Below are 21,116 nucleotides of genomic sequence, written 5' to 3' on the forward strand. Positions count from 1 at the left end.
GAAAAAAAAAGAAAAAAAACAAACAGGAACGGAACCAAAGCGGGAGATATTAACTCTTGACAGCCTCCACATCCACCATCCCCAGATAGTCGAGTCGAAAGCAACAAGAAGCGACATGGCTATCCGTCAACAGGCTTAAGTGCAGTGCAACCAACAAATGAGCGGAACAATTGCTGCCCATTAACCAACCATCGCGACAGACTTGTCTGTCTCTTGTAGTATGCCTCTGGCCTGCCCGGCGGAGGGCGGCGTTCTTGAGACAGATAAATCACTCGATATATTGCCGACTCTTTACAGGATGGCGCACTTGCGGTGGGTCTTGCCGCTCTTCCGCGACATCAGAGCAGCACGGGTAGCGTGCTCAAACACTTCACGGACACCCTCGTTGGTCTTGGCCGAGCACTCGAGGTACTTGTAGGCACCGATTCTCTTGCGGATTTCCTCACCCTAAAGTACAGTTAGTGACAGATCAACAAGAATGCTCAACATTTCAGCTTACCTCCTCGGGGGTGACGGGCTTCTGGCTCGTCTTGCTGAGCTCCTCAATGGTCTTCTGGTCGTGTCTGAGATCCATCTTGCAGCCAACCAGGACGATGGGCAGACCCTGGCAGAAGTGCAGGACCTCGGAAATCCACTATAAACAATGAAGGGTACGGTTAGTACATGTAATCTGTAGCAAGCGAGACCGCAATGTTTGAGAAACAGCTCGTGTGGCTACAGCTAGCTTACCTTCTCAGGAACGTTGTCCAGGGAATCGGGAGAGTCGACGGCGAAGCAGATCAGAATAACGTGGGAGTCGGGGTAAGAAAGGGGACGCAGACGGTCGTAATCCTCCTGACCAGCAGTATCCCACAGGGCCAGCTCGACGTGCTTGCCGTCAACCTCAACGTCGGCGACATAGTTCTCGAAGACGGTGGGGACGTAGACCTATTCATGGGGGAATATATGTCAGCATTGTGCAACGGAACAAAAGACAGGCAGATTCTGTGAGTGATGGTGAGGAAATGAGTGATGAGGGAGGCTGAGTCGAGAATAGTCCTCCCAGTTTGATTGGCCCCGGCTGAGGCTGATTGCGTTCACTTTGCTAAAGGCCCTGTCTTTGAGTGATTCGAGAGTGAGAGAAACTCTGGGAATCAGGACTTGATCAGGGAGCTGAGACAGCAATGGGAAGTTTATCAATGCCAGGTTGTGTGATCCTGACCCTGCAAACTGGCAGAGTCGGAGACGCAGGCAGGATCAGTGGCTCAATAGCAGTTTTGTTCGACTCGGCTCGTAGACAAGGCAGATCTTGCTGGTGATGGCTAGAGCGGTGATGACATTGGGGGTTGAGAAGAGCGGAGATGGTTATCTCGTGTTGAGTTGAATCTTACCTCAGGGAAGGTACCCTTGGAGAAGACACTATGGATATGCTGTCAGCCTTGCGTGCCGGATAAAAGAGAATGGCGGTTTCAGAGACCCAGAGATCAAGCGGGGGCTGGAAGAGCCATCGAAATAACACGGGCGACGCGTTGCTGGAGTCCGAGAGTGTCATCTCGGCTTCCGGAGAACGATGACAGCGCGATCGGGCAAGTGGACAAGGACACCATAGGAATGCAGAGCGTCCGGCATTGCAGCCAGAAACGCAGCCACATGGTGACGAAGAAGAGGACAGCATGAGGGTTGTTACTTACATCAGCAGACAGGTCTTTCCGCAAGCACCATCACCGACGATAACGAGCTTCCGGCGGAGATCAGACATTGTGTGGGTGGGTGGATAAGGGGTGGCGGGCGAGGGGGATTAGGTGAGGATGAGCGAGAACGCAGGCGCAAAGAGTCGATGAGCAAGAAATAATTCAGAAGACTGAGAAGCTAGAGATCTCAGGAGTGTAGGAGATAGCGAGGCTGTAGGCAGCGGATTGTGGATTGTGGTGGTTGGTGGATGGGTCTCCGTGGACAGTTGGCAAAGAGGAACAGAAAAAGAAGAAGAGGAAGAAAGAAGGCTTCAACGTGAGCGACCAGTTTATTAGAAAGGCAAGTCAAAAACGAAGAAGCGCATCGCCCAGTAAAAAAAAAGGAGGAAACAAACACAGGGAGGTACATTTGTAGTGTTCCGGCAAACAGGCCTAAAAAAGGCCTGGGGCAGAGACAATAGACCCGAAAACAGGCCTGAGGCATGGACAATGGGCCTGTAAGATGGGCGGACAGGAAGCTAGACTACTGGCAGCTGGCTACTGAGAGAACTATAGATGGGCTATTTTTTTTTTGGCAGTGGTTGGGGAGATGGGGAGATGGAGACATTTGGCCGCAGGGCAGACACGGTGGTGTACTAGCGGGTGCTAGCGGGTGCTAGCGGGTGGCAGGCTGGGTGCTTAGTGATCAGAGCCCCTGGGCGGGCGCGCGTAGACGCTGTAAGATTCTGAAGTGCAACGCTGGGCCGGGGAGGCGGGTGTGAACTTTTGCACTGGGTCGTTTGAGGATTGGCGGAATGGCGACAGCGACAACCCAAGTTGGCACATTGTGCTCCAGGCAGACAGACCGGAAGTCACAAGGCCACGATCCAAGGCCCGCCAAAGCTTGAGCTTGAGACTTTGTGTGTGCTGTAACAGTTGTGGTTGCGTTGTCGTTGTATGCTAGGGTGGAGGGTGCCGTCCCAAATAGGCATAGTGTGTACGTGCTATTCTGTCGCGGTAGCTGGTATCAAACTTTCACAAGCTAGGCAAGGTAAGCAAGAACATTGCAGCCCCTTGAATTTGTTAGGGCCGGCGTGTATCTGCATAACACAAGATAACAGAGTACAAGTAACCAGCCAGTAGCTCCAAACAATTCGCACACAGAGAATGAATAGACACCGGCTTGTGTACATTGTAACGACACAGTTGTAACTAGCTGCTGATAACTAGATAGTTACATAGCTAGCTGCATAGTCCTCCATCTCTTGTAGCACCCAGAACAAGGACTTGTCCTCGGGGCCCTGAAAGGCACTTGTCCTTCCTTGTGCAACTAATCTCTTGTTCACGGCACATCCTCGTCTCGTCTTGTCTTTCGGTGTCTTGCTTGCGCTCCTTTCTCTCGGCCTCTTCAGCTACGCCTGTAAACTTGCCCGCCGGCTAGCGGCGGAACCTTCTAGCAATGGCCAAGATCCAGAGCCCTTTCTCGACATCCTGGTCTAGCCAATGACGCAACTCCTTCGCCGTCCACAGTCCAGGACCAGCTAACAAGCGGGGCCCACCCAGCACAACAAGTATGCTGATACGTCCAGACCAAACTTCCATCCAACAAGCCTCTCCTCGGTTTCCCTTGCTTTCCCTGCATTGTTCAGCACTACACTACACCTTGGCCTTCTCTCCCCATTTTCCTTTTTCCTAGGCGGCCCAGTGAGTCTCGAGTCTCGTGGCTTCAAGGCCAGGCCCACCAGCCAGGCCAACCGGGCAAGTCTTTACTCATGCCGCAATCACATTGAAACAACTGTCCTTTCTTTCATCACATAACAACAACAACCAAGTACCCCGTGACGCCTGTCTCCTTGGCTCCCCAGCACTTGACTCGTGTTGCCGTTGCTGTATACTTCCAGATACGAACCAACTGAATATTGGCTTTGGGGGCTTAGAGCCAATATCAAGTAATGCCGGGGACGGGGCATCCTATAGAGAATACTACTCGTTGCCATAGCCCTAATACCTGTGTTCAATATCACAACCATCCCACTCTTCTCTCGCAGTCAACCGACTTGTCGTCGTTGAAAGCACATTTTACATCCTATGCAAGGTAACATTATCTCCGACTCCCCGACCTCGACAACAGCTCCTCCTCGTCGCCTCAGCCTCAACCTTGGAGTCAACCTCTCTCCGCGCCCTTTTTCAACCCTATATTCGCTCTCGCGTGTAGCCTTCCTTCTCCCTCTCCTTCCTTTTTCCCTCCACTCAAAGCCCCATCTCGCTACAGCAACGTGAATGGGGGCAAACCCTCGTAGCGTCCACCTCAACACTCAAGAGGCCGCCCAAAAGCCCCAAACACGAACCAGGCCAAGTAGGGTGGGTAGTACATCTGTAATTCAAGAAATTTGTGCCCCTTACGGGAGAAGCAACCAAGATTACATCCCATATGGTCATTGTTAAGCTGCTTAGAGGCTGCCAACTCGTTGCGCAAATAGTCACACAAGCATACAAGTAAATATAAATCTCTAGCCCCAGTGGACAAGCACATACATATGTACATACATACATACATACATACCCAACTGTGCTATTACTCTTCAAAGTGCACACATCGAGATGTGCATTTCCAAATAGCACACACATGATCTGCATGACTTGGCAACCTGCGAGTTTCACGCGCAACACACCAGGTTTGACACTCACCGCTTTCGCCTTGTTATCTGACGGGGGCCGCGCAAGAAGAGAGACAGAGAGAAGAGGCAGCTGTTTGTATGTCCGTAGCTATATAACGACTGCTTCACTCTGCATGCTGCATCTGTGTCTGTCTGCCGCGTCACCACCGTTTCTGTCTTTGTTGTTGTGTCGGGCTTTGTTTACTTGCACGTGTATCTGCGCGCATGCGTGTGTGTTGCCTTCTCCACGTCCTTGACTTCCCGCTCTACATTAGAATTTGTGCTTGTTATGCAGCAGATCACTTGCACATCGCCCACATGGACATATGTACACATGTATGTACAGTTGTACATAGTTACATAACTACAACTGTACAAAGTTCCTGTCACGTCAGCAGGTAACAAAGCGTACTGAACACGGGCGCTGGCCTTGCCTCCCTCCCTACTGTCTTTGTCGGGGTTTTGTGTCTGAGAAGCACTGATAAGAACACCAACCCAGCGTATCCTGGACGTCAGGTCCCAAAGGCTCCCTCCCTCGAAGAAATGGGCTGCTTCTTCACCACCTGCGTAGGTGTTTAAAGGAGATGAAGGAGAAAACAGAGCTCCCACCAGATGTGCGAACATCTACCACTATAATTTAAGGAATAAAAAATGCTATGCAATAAAAGATGAGTCTTCATCAAATCCAAAGCATGTATTTGAGGCTACCCGGCCAAAGCAAAGACGCTATCCTGGGACAAGCATACAAGCACAAGCGTTAATGAAGATGTGCCTCCAAGGAGAACATGGAGCATGGGCCTGCCATCACCCAGCTCATCACAGCTATTAGCAGCTGACAACACCTGCCAGCAAGGGTTGTTTTGTGACCCTTTACTCTTCCAGCTGTCAGGAGATGTCGTCAGCTGACAGATGCCCTTGGCACGTGAGCAGAGCCCCGGCCTGGTGAAGCCATCGCGAAATTTCATATCGAGCGACTGACAGTCGGAACACCGCAAACCGGCTGGCAGCCACTCCATCATTGACCAACCAGGGCCCTCCTGGTGTATTTTCTTACGGCTATCGGATCAATTGCACGACGGCAACTGATTGAAGGCTCTCGGACTCCGAAACCCACCGAATCACCTGCTAGATTGAGGGGTATCGCCTGTGCCTGAAATTTTGCATTCGCCTGTGCTGTCCTAGATATCCGACCCCACGCATACCCATCAACGTCATGGACAAGATTATTCGCCGGACGCATTTGGCCCAGCGCCATGCCATGCGCCGCAGAGCCCAGAAGGCCGAGGTCAAGCACGCCGAGACCCGAGTCAACACCAGACGGCAGGTGGTGGATTCTACGCGCGAGCTGCTAGACCAGCGCAAGCAGGCCGTCAAGCAGACTCAAAACCTGTGGAAGAAGGGCCCACTGGCACCGAATTTGTCGGTCCTGGAGTCGTACGGCATTGTGAACCAGCCGTTCCGCCTAGACAACCGCGAGGTTCCTGTACGCGAGGATATTGTCAAGAAGCGCTGCGAGTGGGCAGGTGGCGTGCGGTTTTTGAACTTGGCGCTGGGCGATAGGGTGGTCATCCGCGAGGGCCCTATGAAGGGCAAAATTGACACCATCATGGAGCTTTCCCCAGAGACGGGCTGTGTGCGCTTGAGTAACTTAAAGGTACGCGACTTGTGTTGGTGGTTTCTCCGTATCCAGAGAAACAGCATGCTAACTAGGCCTGATAGTACCGTTCCCGCGTGCCCGATTTCATTGAAAAGCTGTACCGCAACGAAACTGCCTTCAACCCTGAAATGGACAGTAACCCCGCCATCCCGATTTCCGCCGTGCGTCTAGTGTGCCCAGTTGTTATGCCCGGGTCTAGCGTTCCGCGTGATGTGATTGTGGAAAAGATTGTCACCCGCAACATCCGCCGCGATGAAGTGACTGGCGTGACAGAGTGGGACCGCGTGATCCCCGGCCTCAACGCCATCATCCCATGGCCCGAGAAGGAGCGGCCCGAGAACAAGACCCACGACTCCGACACGATGCGCGAGGACGTGTTTGCCGAGACTTTTGTGCCCACTCTACTCCGCCCGCCCATGCCCGCCCAGCTGATCGATGAGCTGCGTGGCAAGTACTCTCCATTCCGTACCCGTCACGAGGACTGGTACATTGCCAAGAAGAACGCTGCAGAGGAGGAGCGCAAGGCTGCGCGCGCCATAGGCCTCGGCAAGACTCAGACTGCCGAGTCGATGCTGTCTCCTGCTGAGGAGGCTAGCAGGGCCCGCAAGGAAGAGCGTAGAGCCCGTGGACAGCCCGAGTTGTCGGAAGAGATGCTGGCCAAGATCGGCGAGGTTATGGCCAAGAATCAGTCCGCTATGCGGGCGGCAGCGGGCGTGGAGAAGGTGGACAGCGCGCTAGCTAGCAAATCATAGATGTGGCCAGTGGCTGTTACTATGGACTGAGGCATGTGTGGTGGAAGATGAGGCCTTATTTTTCTGTATATTAGCTGTGTACGACGTATCGCGAGTGAGGTATGACTTCTCAAAAAAAAGATGCGCTTGGTAGACAAGCCACAGTTCCATTTGTGTTAATGCTCATATGATGCCGATGATTTCAAATTTTACTTGATTAAATCATTCATGTTCTATCCATATCCTGCAATGATGCATCCGTTCTCCTTGTTTCATTTTTCTTCTGTACCAAGCCCCTCCTTTTACATCAGCCAAGTAATGAAAGCCGCTCCATGGCTTTGATAATAGGAGGCTCCTGTTTTTTCCGTATGCTCTGCATACTATCCATCATGACCGAGTCAGCACCCGAGGGGACGAAGAACTCTCCGTTCAAGCCCTCTACCACCTCAGCCTTCTCCGGCTCCAGCTCTCCAAACACTGTTGTTACTGCTGTTTTGCACGTCTCCGTCATCTCTGCAAAGAGCTTTTCCACCGCGCGAGCACGCTCCTGCATATTGCGTCTCACCAACGCCGCCACCAAGCGCTCTGTTTCACCCCGGGACCCGTCAACACGCTCAACCAAGCGCCGCACACTGCTGATCAGATACTCTTCCTCGTACACGGTTCCCTTGCGGCCGCGAGCGCGCTTCTTTTCCTCGCGCCGGCGGTTCTTGGACGTGGCGCGACTGACTCCTGTTCCCACCGAGCCTACAGTCCCAGTGTACCGCGTGAAAAGACTAGCGCCGCCCATACTCATGCGCGAGCTAGCTGCGACCGAGATGTCATCGGGCACATCGCCGCCGTGTCTTTCGCCCTCGTAGAATGCAAGCGGATCCTCGGCAGCGCGTGCCCGCAGCTCCATGATGCGCGGTACCTGTGCAGCTAGCTGGGATTTGCACTGAGCAAGGAACTCGGTTGTGTTGCTGAGCGCTTCGACAATGCTGGCATCGACGGTCGTAGGGAGCAGATCACTGCGGTTCTTAAGTGTGACTGTGCGGATGGCAGAGGCAAAGTGATAGCCCTTGCACAGGCACCGCACTGCCTCTTCTAGGCTGCCCAGATAATCCATGTTAACAGTGGCGGCGCCTTCATAATCTTTGGCTTCGTACAAAGCATCAGCCAGTGTCGTAGCCAGGTCTTGCATTTCATTGGCGCTGAGAGCTGGGGTCTGGATCTGGGCATTGTAGAGACACTCTTGCCAGCATGATGCTCCAGCGGCCCTGTAGCATTTGGCAGCCTCAACATGTTTGTTGAGGGATTCGTAAGCAAGACCGGCTTCCTGGTTTTTGGAGTTAGCCTCAAGGTACTCGGCATACAAGAGTGTCAGAGCAGCATGCTTCTCAACATCATAGCGGAACAGAGACAAGCCCAGTTTGTGCATAGAGTACTTGATGGTGTAGCTGCAAAATTCATCAAAGACTTCCAAGTCCTTGAGATGGCCAAGAGCCTTTTCGCGGCGAGCCAGGTGATCGTCAATAGTAAACTTTCTTCTGGTCTCAGGAAGTTCGTGCAGGCTTTGAATGAACGGGGTGTATTCTCGGGGGTCTTTTTGCGACTGTTGGGCTACTAAAAGAGCCAGACGCAAGTTATACAGGCCTAACGCGTGGTCGTACAGCATATTAACATCAACCAAGAAGCAGATATGCTCCACGGCCTTTTCGGCTAGCTCCTCGTTCTCATCTTGCAGCTGAGCGACTAGGAGAAGACCATCGTCTGTGGCTGGCGGAAGCTTGCAGACGTGAGCAGTAATAATATTCTGCAATTTAGTCTCCTTGTTAGCCTGAAGGGCCTGGAGAACAGCGTTGCAGATACCATTGACTTTGCCATCCTGTCTCTGCTCCTGACCTTGTTCTTCAGATGAGTCGACGGGCTGGCCCTTGGTGTTGCGATACATCGTTTGTGTTACATCTTCCTCCTTGAGGGACGACAAGAACAGATCAACAGAGGTCGTAGACTGAAGTTGCTCGAGGAAAAGATTCACGTTGCTGAAGAACTGCCTAGGACGGTGATCGAAAAGAAGATTCATGTCGACACGGTGCGTTCTGCAGTGCATAAAGGCCTGACCGTACTCCTTTTTTTCGATTAGCTGGCGGATGCCTTCGACTACCATGGCGCGAGGGTAAATGGTTTCGAGGTTTCCGCGGGGCATCTGTAGCACTAGGGACATCTGGGTTGGAATTGCAGTGACCAACTTTCCACCCCGCTCAATACTTCTGCATCGTTCATCAACCTCAGGATCATCAGCTGGGGCTTCCATAGCCTCGGCCGTTTCCGCAAGATGCACAAACTTAACCAGATGGTTGTTGGTAGTGAACACAATATGGTCGGGTGTGACAATGAACGAGGTGCAGTTCTTAGCAAGAACTTTTTTCCCAACGTATAAAACTCCATTCCGCGATAGGCCTACGCCAATCTCCGAGCTGTTGACGGTGACAACATTCCATGTTATGAGGTTGTTTTGTAGAGTTACCATCGAAGGTACAAGAGAGCCCAGCTCAGTATCGACGCGGAAGATTTCGCTTGAGTTCTCAGCCCGAAGGAACCCATTGGTAGAAAAGACGTCAAAATTAGTATGAGATTCTCCCTCCATCTCGATATCTTCATTGACGACCACTTCCTTGGACTGAACGTCGACAGTGACCAGCATTAATTTAGAAACATTGTTGGTGACTTGGCTGAATATGAACCGTCGAGGGCCAACTGAAGAGATATCCAAAACTGTCTTCCAATTCTGTGCAGTAGACTCAATCTTGGTGATGGGAAGGGCGGCAGCAAACTTGCCCTTCTTTGTCTTGATTGCGTAAAATTCAACATTGGTGTTGGTAACAATCGCTAAAACAGTGTTGTTGGATGAAAAAGCAACATGAGAAATGGGAGACGTGGTAGATAGAGTTGCCAATGCCATTGGGGGAGGAATATTAGCTGAGCTAAACGGGGTCAAAAGTAGCGATTTACCATCGATTACTGCCACTGTGCCAAGGTCCTTAGTAGGAACCAGCGGGCCACGAGCTATAGCAAATATGTATTCAACAGAGTAAATAGTCGATTGGGAAGCCACCGACAACATAAGAGGTTTCTCGGTATGCCATGCAATATGGCTAACAGGTCCAACGCTCGGGAATACTTGTTTGAGATACCAGTGATAGTTGCCTGTTGTCCATAGCTGTAACTCGCCGTCTGCGTGGACAGCTAAGACTGTTGAATCGCAGTTCCAGTACAATTTAACCTTCTTGGCTGTGCAACCACGCAGCATGAAATCGCCATGGCGTAAACCGTTACGCTCGAAGAAGACAATTTTTGCATCTTCCCCAATGCGCTGTACGCCGGCTATCAGGTTGCCAGAAGGTCTCCAACTCAGGGCGGACTCTAGTCCGTCGACAGGCTCACTGACACCGTCTAGAATGCCGTCGCGGGTATACACTCTGATGGCTCTTCTGCTTCCTTCCAAAGCAGCGTTGATAGCAACACAGGTACCGTCGCCGTGCCATGTAATGGTCGTGGCCCCGTCCTCGTAGGGGCTAGACTCACCCTGATCAATCTTGAGGGGAATTGTGGGATCACGAAGGGCCTTTGCACCGCGACCCTCAAATTGGGTCTCCTTTTTACCCCATCCCACTGAAACGTGTTTGGATAGTGATAGGTCGTCGGCATTCATAGGAATCTCAGCTAGAGGGCTAAAATCACGGCCCATGAAGCTGACGGTATTGGTCTTGGACACAACAACAAGGACCTCTTCATCAGGAGACCAGCAGGCAGCCGAGATACCGACATCAATAGAGCCAATTATTTCGACAGAGGTAGCGGCATCACTGGAGGATTCATCTGGTTCCTGAACAACTACGATATCACCACCAGAAAAGACCACACATGTAGATGCGTTGTCGGTGAGATGATGCAGATCGACAATGGAGTCATAGCTCAAATCCGAAGTGGGAGCGTTGGCCTCCCATGAAGTGATGAGGTCTCCTCTGTTCCAGCACACTTAGCATTAGGGACCAAGTCTTGTAGATAGGAATAGTGATATATGGTAACTTACGTCTTGGTCTTGACATTAAGCCGGGCCAAAGAGACGGTTGCACTGTCCTCTGAAGGTCCACTGGCGGAAATCACATCTGACTGTGCCGGGTCCCAGCACAGCTTGGTAATGTCTTCAGGGACATGCTCTACCGCCGCATAGCGAATGGGCCTGAGGTTGTGCATCGCGGGGCTGTTCTTGAGCAGACGGCGAGGAACTGAGCTTTTCCTGGAGAGACAACAGTGAGTTGGGCACGGCGGAGAAAGGCTCAACTGCTTAAATATCTCAACAGCCTGCTATCTGACTTTTGAAAGATTTGAGTTGTCAGTTGTCCACAGTCTTGGCTCACTTGTGTGGTGAATGACGATGTGATACTGTTTAGTCGCCGTTGGTTGTGCAAAAAAAAGAAGTGGGGTGGACCCGAAATAAGATGTTTAGGGTTGGAGCTCTACATCCAAGGGTTCAAGATAGATCGAAGAAGGTTGTAGTCTGGTTTGGTTTAGTGGCTAACTATCCAATGGTAATGGTTCTGCAGGCGTTTGGCAATTTCCCTCGGCTTCTCCAATCTGAATTCTTCAAACTCCAATTCTCAACAGAAACGCGAGTCCTAAGGAGTAAGGGGCGAGGTTTGGATGATGCGCATACGGCAAGAACAGAGGTTTGGGGCAGAAATGCTCCAGTCCACCTAGTTAACAAATGAGCATCTGGGCCTTGTACATACGTAAAGACTTTTCAGGCATTTCCATGGTGTTGTCATATTTTTCCTCTAGTTATGTATCACGGATCAGGAATCCATCGCATAAAGTAAATGCAGAGTTTTTTTTCCCTTGCATGTCCTTGGCCCTGTCGCGCTGCCAACATCCTTGATGGCACTTGATGCTGGTTCGCATCCGTCACTATGGCGCAACCCTAGAACATGTACCGGCATCCCATCTATCTCTACCTGCAGCAGGAACGGCCAACCACGCGTTGCCTGCCTCCCTTCCCCCAACAAACCACAATCCAAAAGCCAGAATCTACCAGCAAACGACGTCCTTTCCTTTGGCTCTCCAACATGCGTCGATATTTTGCCGGCCTGGCCTGATGCGACGGCCGCCGGTACCTCTGGCGTGGCATAATATAAAAGACACCAAGTCCCAGATTGCTCTTCCTTTCCGGAATTTGGCGTCCATTTCTGACTTCTCATTATCCCACTGCTCATCGCCTGATTGACCCAAGAATCCAAGCATCCAAGCATCATACTTTGTTAATCCTTTGACCCGCACCCAGGAGCTGAACTATACTTGTGCATCTAAATTCGGCTGATTTTTCCCATCCTCCCCGCCAAACCTCTAAGAACCGAAGTCTGTTTTAGTCTCCCTTGCACATTTCCATCGCCCTTCTCTCTTCCACTCCTCGGCTTTCTTGTGTGTCTATTTTCTTCCAACCCACCTCGCCACCGTTCGCACTCTTCATCATGGACGAGGCATATAACAAACATGCTCCTCGGAATCGCTCGTTGGGCAACGTCAACGTCACCAGCATGGCTCCCGTTACTTCTCGGATGACACCTCTACATGTGACCACTGATGCCGAGGTTGATGGCTTCCCATTCCACCAGACCTCGGAATCACTCCACGCCAATTCAAACAAGCACCACGTCCACTTCTCGGCCCCAGTATCGCCTTCACACACCAGTAACCTGTCTCCGATAACTCCTCGACGACCTGCCATCATAACCAAGAGCAAATCCCACGCCAATTTCTCCACCCACAACAGACCCTCATCGAGCAAAAACCCGCGGTTGAATGCTAAACGCCCGGCTCCTCTTGAGCGCCAGGACAGCGACTGGCTGCCCCGGGCTGGCGCAGTGATGGCAAACTCGGCCCGTGAATTCAAAGGCCAGTCGTGGCTCGTGTCCCGAGATTCATCCACTAGCATCACTGGTCTCCGTAGTGATAGCCGCTTTTACGACGAAGAGATAATCCCGGATATTCAGCGATCCCCCGTTGAAAGTGAGCGCATAGGTGAGCCTAGGGCAAACGCAAAACGAAGAAACTGGCCAGCCTCAGCCTTGGCATCACCTAGCATTTCTCGACATAGCTCGCGCCACCACAGCCGCAATCAAAGTCGCGTGAGCTTCGCGGGCTTGACATCCATGGGAACGGAATTTGGGATGTCGGGCAAGGAGTCCAAGGAGGCATTGATGCCCCAGTCAATGATGGGGCCAGACTTTGTGGCACTAGACGACCGACTGGAAGCAGAAGAGTTGTTACGAGAAAGCCAGGGCATGGAGCCAACACCCCAGGACGAAGAAGCAGCTGTGCGTAGATTGATTCGAGAAGGCGTGACACAGTCTTCGTGGATCAACATGTTAATGGGATGGAAGCTGAATGCCGACGATGAGGCTGACCAAGAGGAATATGAGGACGAGAATATTGATCAGGATAAGCTGTTTGATCCTGACAGGCGAATGGTGTTCCAGAGACATTTCGAGGGTGTATCGAATGTTCCCGAGGAGCGTGTTGAGCCGCCCAAGGCCGATGAGGGCGGCTGGAGTGATGCGGCATGGCTACTAAGTGTTGTTTCCAAAGTTATTCTATGAAGAAGATACTGCCCCTCATCAAGGACCAACTAAGCCTCTTCCTAAAGCTTTGTCTTGCTCGTATATGCTGCCATGGCGTGTCGGAGTTGAACAAGACACATCTTGTTTCCAAGCTAGGTTATGTATGACGTTTCCCTGTGATCATATTTGCGACTAGGCCTCGTTCTAGTTGGTCAATAGTGGCAGGTCATGTTTCACCTAATTTATAAACAAGGCAGCTTCAAAGATTGAAGCTGTAATAGCCGAGCCGTATCATCCATAGAAAGAACCAGACTGAATGGAAGCACAGCAAAGCACAGGCGTCTTTCAAAAGGCTAGTCAACGGGCTGTTTGTTGGTTGTACACATGACGTGACTTGATGTAACTCGACATCATAAATTGGTCATTTATATGATTCAACCCATCAGAACCTGCTTGAACTGTAATTTGTGCCGGACGTATACCACGAATTTCATCTTTATGGCCAATCCGCACCACGCGATTCATATTTCCTCTTCTTTCGCTTGATGAAGACGTCACATCCATCTCGTCAACATGATTACTGCTTGAAACAATACTGCATGTGGCCTGCTCGTGGTGTTATATCGAGGCCTTGCGATTTCATGTGGGCTGAATATGAACCCACATACCTATGGATTTGCCATTTGCATGCCATTCTCTGAGAGCAGCAAGAGAGCAATGGTGGAGAATAAGCGAAAAAAAGAAAAGAAAACGGAAAAAGGGAAATGGTGTATGAGGACTAGGTGTGATAGGCTAACTTGGTCTGACTTCCTGTACTCTGATTCTCATCTTCCAGCCGCCTTGCAACTTGCTTTCAGTTATTCCTCCTATCCCTTCTTTCTCTCTACTTTTCCACTGCTTGATACATGCCTCTCAATGGCCAGAAAGATGGTGTCCTACTAAATAAGACCATGTACCGCCAGTGGGTGGCTGTATAGACAGGAAACAGCAGGATTTCCCGGAACAGCCTTCCAGTTCCATCCTTATTCCACCTCTACCACGGCGGCTGGTCAGCCCTTCATCTTTGACCTGTCCTTGTTTCCTACTCCATCGAACAAAGAGCCGGGACAGGAGGTGAGCTGGCGTTCCGGACCTAGAGTCTGGACCGAGCAGCCTTGGCGAGGAGAGACGCTCTGTTTGAGACGCTCGTTGGTCAAGCTACGTTTTGCTTTTGTGAATGGCCTTGCATGATTACACAGTCACATGCGCCTCCCTGCAGCTCGATACATTGGAAAAAACAACACACCCATTCAACAAACTTCACATGCCACACGCAGTCATGTATCCGTGTGTAGGGAGTTCATGTATCGAGGTTGTATCTACTCGCTTACTTGGTGTGTACAAGTATGTGACCATACAGCAGCCACCTAACCCCCCTCCCCTCATACACACACACCTTCCAGTCGCTGCTGTCCATTCTTTTGCTTCTCTTCCCCCTCTTGCGTTCGCATATGCGATTTTCAGGAGTCCTAAGCTTCGCGGGATGTTGTATGCCACTCAATTAGGCAGCAAAAAAGTGGTGAGCAGCGTGAGAGAGGATGTCCCGTTGTATGGCTATGCCCGGGCTTCCAGCATGCACGAAGACGGGGGCGAATAGCCGATCATGTTGGAAAGAATAGCCATCCTCTTGGTCGAATGTACGCTTTTGGATACTTGGAGTTGAGCTACAGGGCTTCCTGCCTCAAAACAAGGCTATGATATAGGATGTGACTTGAGATTCTGAGCACATTTGAACCATGGCTCGTCTCCATCCCTCCCTTACTCGCTGCCCGCAAAGCTACCATGAATTATTCACGCCCAATCCAGCAGAGCACAGACAAATTTGCTCCGTTTGCATAGTATCATTTCAATACCTGCATCCTAGCTGCATAGCAGGAAGACATAACGTGGCTAGTCCCGTCATAATGGTCTCTTCCGACTTGCGTTCAAGGTTCCCACTCTGCATACACAAGTCCTTATGTGTGCCAAGATTATTCCAAGTAGCGGGAGCTCTCGGGATCCTGCTTGGAACTCGACGATGTTCTGGGCAATATAGAACGCCCCAGTGTCACCGGCATTTCTAGCTTCAAAAGGGGTCTATGTGGTGCTTGTGTGTTGGTTTAATCTCAGTATCTCATCTCACGCACAAAATGATACTACATATATGCATACATAGCTTGTGGAACTCTTGGAATTTGTGCAGTCTTTACTTCGGGAGTTGGACCCCTTACTACTAAGCTCCGCTAGCGCCTCTATTTTTCTCCATCTCTTCGGCATCGTACCTTGTTTGTACGCAACTCTGTGGTGATCGTCTGGCAAGCCGTTCTCTCTCTGCTTCTGTTTGTTTCTCATGGAAAGTGGAAACAACACACAGAACAGATCGGATAGATAACGACGGGTGTTTGCATGTAGTAAATCTGTCTGGGAGCAAGGCAAAACGGGGGAGCATCTAGTAGAGACGGTACATATGGAACTCGGCTAATGTACGCCTCTGCTATTTCTTTTTGGTGGTGCGTACTGCTAAATACCTGTTTATATACAGGCTCAAGGGGGTGGGCCAAGTATCATGGACAGACAGACCGTTTCGATGGAGTGGATGTAGGTGCACCTACACATGGAAGGAACTTGCTTAGACACATCTGTATCCGCCCCCTATCCTCATAATCCTGGCTGGAAAAAGGAACGACATGAGGCCGGGAAAGAGAGTGCGGGGACAGCCAGTTGTTGGCTGGCTGAGGAAGAATACACAAAACAAGCGCCAATGTCGGGTTAGTATTCACAACGGCTACTGCTTGGTAGCCATAATTTTCCTTAGCCCAAGACAAGCGAGCCAGGGAATCATTTACTATAACTAGCTGCTTGGTCTCAACCTTGGCTACGGTCCTCACTGTCATATATAATCTACGTCTATATCCGGCTTGACCGTCATCTCTCGTCAATGTCTCTGCTTTCACAAGTATCTGTTCATAGTACCATACATAACTGCCCTGAATGGAACATGGTAATAAAGGGTATACGGTATTAATACTCTCGTCCGTGGTTCGTACCTAAAGCCTCAGTTATCTCTGTAGCCCCTGGGCGCAAATGTGTGCAATTCAAGCATTCGACAGTCAGCATGAAGGGGCGGTGAAACCAGCCATCCAGGGTGGTCAAGGCAGCGGGTGACATTTGGAATATGCAAAGCGGATAACTTGGCCTCGGGTTGATGTGTTTGTCCTTGTACATATGTATGAGCACACACATATGGAGTTCAGATTCCTTTTTTTATCACGCAAGTTTTGCTATGTGTTGTTATGAAGACCCTAGTCTATGCACAAGATGAAAACGCAGGTAGCTTATTCTTATGCGAGTCTAGTGCACGCCAGGGGTTAGCAAGTGGAGAGCGGTATGACGTAGGTATAAATCTTTGGCTGGGTCAAAAGTCGATATGTTATTGGTCCCCTGAAGTGTGAAGGGTCGGGGAGGGGAGGTGGTGTCCTACGTACGTATTGTACATACATGAACATCTGCATACATATCTAGCGCAACAGAGTGGAAAGAGAAAGCCCACTTTGGTACTGATACACATTGCCAGAGGTTGGTACAGTTTTCCGTGGATGGACCAAATGAATGGCTGTGAAGTGTCCAGAAGGATGTCAGGTCGAGCCAGAGATTTGAAGCAAGAGAAACCCAGGCAAATGCATGCATGTTGTATGTGTGGAGGCTTGTAGAACTAACAAGCTGTAGCTAACGAACTAATTATGTATGTACATACATAGATATCGTCTCATTGTACATAGCCGCAGTCCGTTGTGGCAGGTACCACAATGGGGCGTGGTGGTGTAACAAGACCACAATTTTCCAAAGCACATCAATACTGCCCTTGTCGATTAGTGATGAGCGACAGAAATGTAGTAAGGGGTCTGAATCGCCAGAACACACAGAAAATTGCCGAAAAATTGGGCTTCTTTTCCAGCCACTTGCTCTTCTGCAGCTGCAAAGTTGCTCAACAGGAAAAAGAAAGGAGCCAGCGCGGTTTAGCGAGAGCAAAGATCAGTTGATGTGCGAGGAGAGGATGAAAGGGGAGGAAGACCCAAGACATCAAGGCCCGAAGGAAGGGGAGAAGGTGTGAGTGAGACAAGGAACAATGGCATTCCTGTTGTTTCCCTCTTATTGAAAAGCCTTTTGAGACTATTACTCCCAGCATGTCCCCCGAAGCTGACTATCATGTATCCCCGGATAGCTGATCTCTAAGATAATTATCGCAGCATTGTTATGGCACAAGTGCATAGAATATCACATGCACCAACCACTCTAATTGCTTGGGAACCACCACATGTGTACAGCATGGGACGGGTGTGCCACCATCGGTAGCATAAACGCATAGTTACCGCATCCTTCTTTCTCTTTAGGAAGATCATCTGACCAAAGGAATCCCTTGGAGTCGCAGCAGAAGCATGATGACGATGACGATGTGGAGTGCGCCTCTGTGCAAATTTTTCCATCCCATGTACAACTAAAGCAGTGATGAACATGCGCCGGGGGGAGGTGCAAATCTCGAAGCGAGCAGGGCTCTACACAACGCCAGTGAGATTTGCCCAGCAAGTGGCAGCCCTCTCTTCCTTGCCAGCCAATATGGCATACGCCTACTTGTCATAACTTTTTGAAGCATTTAGAGACAATGTGGGTTCATTTCTGAGTTTGTAGCACGGCGCGTAAGATTTTTGGGTTTCACATTCACGAAAGACAATGCAATATTACAGTCTCGGAGACCGAACTGCTTGTAGTACAATGAGATCTAGTGGCACGCGAAAATGTCTGAAAAAGCAAGAAAAACATGCCACACAACTTTCTTATGTCTGGGAAAAGGTCGGAGCGGTTGGGTCAGCTTCTAGAACAGTGCCATCATTAGCCCCTATGCTTGCAAACGAACTGCAGGGTAGATGGAACAGTCCTGATCTAAATGCCGAGTTATATTCGCCACGTCGGCTTGCTGGGCAGGTAAGCCACCCTTCGCCAGTACAGTAAAGAAACCAGGCGCAGAAATGATATCAGTAGAGAGAGAAAACAAATTTGAAGGATTACGAGAACTCTATACAATGCCATTGTGATATGTAGCACATGCGCTCATGTGTACATGTTGTCCATACACACATGTGTTGTAGTCATAGGCTGCATGCCCATATCCACGCATGTTCTTGGTATCATCCTCAGCCATGAAATCTACAAGTACGTGCGCCTTTAGGGCTCTGTATGTATGTTCATGCTTATTCACCGCTTCGATACAACAACAACGCCAAAAGGAGGCGATTATGACCTGTCCCATGGCATGCAATACTGGTAGAAAACAGTGCCGGCAACACACACCTTTTGCATGTAAAAATAAAGTCCAAGCTCAGTTGAAGTTCCGGACGAAAACTTTCTCGTGCGTCGAGGAAAGAGCCTAAGCTACCAAGACAAGCCTCGGTGATGGCAATAACCTAAAAAGAGAACGCGTGCTGCTGGTGACGACGCGGGAAAGGAAGGAGCACTCGAACATCAGACGAGATATAGAACAACACCCGATCTAGAAATAAAACGAGCCGGAGTATGTACGTAGGATGGAGATGAGGCTCAATGCAAGTATGTTGTTGTCCTTCATGAATGAAAAAAAAAAGTCCGAAAACAAACATCAACAGGGGGTTGAGGTTTGATTTGTTCTAATAATAGAAGACAAGACGTGCCCATGGCTGGCTTTGAACCATCATGGACTCTCCCCTGAAGAGCTAACCAGACACACGGATGTGCAAGTTTACTTGTGCTTGTAGGACGTGGCTTGGCAGAGGGAGAGGGAGATGGGATGGGGACTTGTTGACTTGATTCTCGGCTTTGCCTCTCATCTCTTTGTTCTGACTGTTACCGACCTAAATCCCAAAAACCAGGCCAGACATGCCAAAAAAAGAAACGCTCCTGCATAGTTACTCCTCGGCATCTATTCGTCAGTGGCCAGTAAAATCAAAGAGAAACGGATGGTCATGTGGTCGAGTGAATTGCATCATGGCGAAGAAATGCGACTAGCTGCTTCATATTTGACTAGTCTAATATGAACAGGGACTTCTTCCTGGGCCTTTCTTTTGCAGCATAATATTTTATTTCACAATGACCTACGCCAATTGCCTTCATCATAAAAAAGTAGCCAAGAATGAAGATGATTAAAAGGATTGACAAATTCAAAGTCCAAGACAATGGAAATAAGCTCAAGGAAAATAGGGCGGAAAGGAAGTTGAATACCGGCCGGCCACGTACAGTCCATCCCATCCCGTGGATTGTCAGGTCGGGCTTTTTGGTCTCTCCTTTGTCTGGAGGCCTACTCAGATCTTGATCGATGGGTGGAAGAGCCGAATGAAGCTATGTACCAGAAGGATGTAATTGGGACTCTACTATGCTTGTGGTCAGTCCTGAGTGTCCTCGTATGGCACCCAGCACTCTGTTCACTTCCCCGCGAACGAGCCATCCACTTAGACAGCAAGATAATAAGAAATGCTCTGTGACTGCGTATGCCTTGCACTTGTGAATGAGGTAGTTAACCAACTATAGCCAAGTCTCTACCTACATACCGACGTATCTGGGTGTACTTGTGCCTATACAATGTATGTTCCAAGGAACACAGGGAAAGAATCCTTGCGGTTATTTCTAGAATATCGGCGCACATGCACCTACTCTGTATACAAGTAAAAGATGATCTAATCTCCATCCTACATGTATAAGACACTGGCTCTAGGGTCGTCTTTCATACGTATACGGTATCCATAGATGATGTATTTGCACCTATTATGGCCAGGATGAGGCGCCATTGTCGTTCAAGGGCCCCCGCTTGAATACTCAAGAACTACTAGTTACTAGATATAATAATGGTCAGCGCATCGGGGTGGGGAGGGAAGGCTAAGAGCAGATGGACATAGAGCCATCCTGATGTGTCCCTGCGAGCCTTCGAGTATAGTGGGACGTATTTTGGCCTGCGTGTGTACTCGTACATGAACGTTGATCTCAGCACTTCGACACAGCCCGCCCATAGAAGTACGCGGTGCGTTGTAATTCATCCAGCTTGTCGTGATCCAACGGCGCTTCCTTATAAGCTGGTTTGTCGGCCCAGGTCAGTCAGTTGCCCAGTGAGCCCAGTTGGTAGCAAGATTACTCGACAAGGTTGCATATAGCCCAAGCAAGGAAACTCGAAGCTTCTCCAAAACTAGGATATAACTAGACAAATGCAGAAGGTAGACAGAAAATAGAGAGAAAAAAACGACCCCTCTCCCCCCACCTTTCTACTCCTTCGCGGCAATACGTGAACACTGGTAATGGTATTTGTATGGCTAGTCAGCCTCGTAGTGCGAGTGTCCAGACAGAGTGATTTGGCCTAGTCTCCAAGACCTCGAGAGCTCTCTTGTCGTGACAACTGTCTGGGCTGCCGCCGTTGGTCTTGTCCTTCTGGCTCCGGTTGGCTTGCTTGATACGGTTCTTCTTGGCTGTCTGCGGTTGAATAGTTAACGTGATTCGTCATACCAAGAAACCCGAGAAAGCGCAAGTGTTAGTAGTTACCCGTGGGTACATGGATACATTGGCTCTTCAGCTCACAGCAAGTGCCAACTTTAGCGTGGCTGCAACTTGTAGACTTCGTTTGCCTTCTAGCCTCTTTCCGTTTTGGCTTGAGATATTTCGCCGGTCTTTCTTCTCCTTTCTGCAAATGAAGGCGCCCCCCCCCCCCCCCTTTTTTTTTTCCCGCCCATCTTTGTGCTCTTCTTCTCTTCGTCTTTTCCTCTTCCTCCCGCATCATTGCATCATCGCCGCCC

At 50.0% G+C, this 21,116-nt stretch overlaps 4 protein-coding genes across 4 annotated transcripts; 2 read left to right on the top strand and 2 right to left on the bottom strand.

Annotated features, from left to right (window-relative positions):
- Positions 1 to 291: 291 nt before the first annotated feature.
- On the bottom strand, positions 292 to 1,738 carry BROUX77_000966 (uncharacterized protein; the record flags this gene model as incomplete). Its single annotated transcript, XM_073753628.1, has 5 exons — positions 292 to 447; positions 500 to 634; positions 730 to 927; positions 1,371 to 1,398; positions 1,671 to 1,738. 5 exons carry the CDS (start codon positions 1,736 to 1,738, stop codon positions 292 to 294), a joined length of 585 nt encoding a protein of 194 aa, XP_073609201.1.
- A 3,781-nt stretch (positions 1,739 to 5,519) lies between these two features.
- Positions 5,520 to 6,715, top strand: BROUX77_000967 (uncharacterized protein; the record flags this gene model as incomplete). The annotated part of the gene is made up of 2 exons (XM_073753629.1): positions 5,520 to 5,960; positions 6,026 to 6,715. 2 exons carry the CDS (start codon positions 5,520 to 5,522, stop codon positions 6,713 to 6,715), a joined length of 1,131 nt encoding a protein of 376 aa, XP_073609202.1.
- A 286-nt stretch (positions 6,716 to 7,001) lies between these two features.
- On the bottom strand, positions 7,002 to 10,933 carry BROUX77_000968 (uncharacterized protein; the record flags this gene model as incomplete). Its single annotated transcript, XM_073753630.1, has 2 exons — positions 7,002 to 10,701; positions 10,770 to 10,933. 2 exons carry the CDS (start codon positions 10,931 to 10,933, stop codon positions 7,002 to 7,004), a joined length of 3,864 nt encoding a protein of 1,287 aa, XP_073609203.1.
- A 1,271-nt stretch (positions 10,934 to 12,204) lies between these two features.
- On the top strand, positions 12,205 to 13,332 carry BROUX77_000969 (uncharacterized protein; the record flags this gene model as incomplete). Its single annotated transcript, XM_073753631.1, has 1 exon — positions 12,205 to 13,332. The coding sequence occupies one exon, from the start codon at positions 12,205 to 12,207 to the stop codon at positions 13,330 to 13,332; it is 1,128 nt and encodes a 375-aa protein (XP_073609204.1).
- Positions 13,333 to 21,116: the final 7,784 nt, after the last annotated feature.

This window comes from Berkeleyomyces rouxiae, assembly GCF_048999995.1.
Source record: "Berkeleyomyces rouxiae strain 22BRR77 chromosome Unknown BrBRR77_ptg000001l, whole genome shotgun sequence".
Classification (NCBI taxonomy): domain Eukaryota; kingdom Fungi; phylum Ascomycota; class Sordariomycetes; order Microascales; family Ceratocystidaceae; genus Berkeleyomyces; species Berkeleyomyces rouxiae.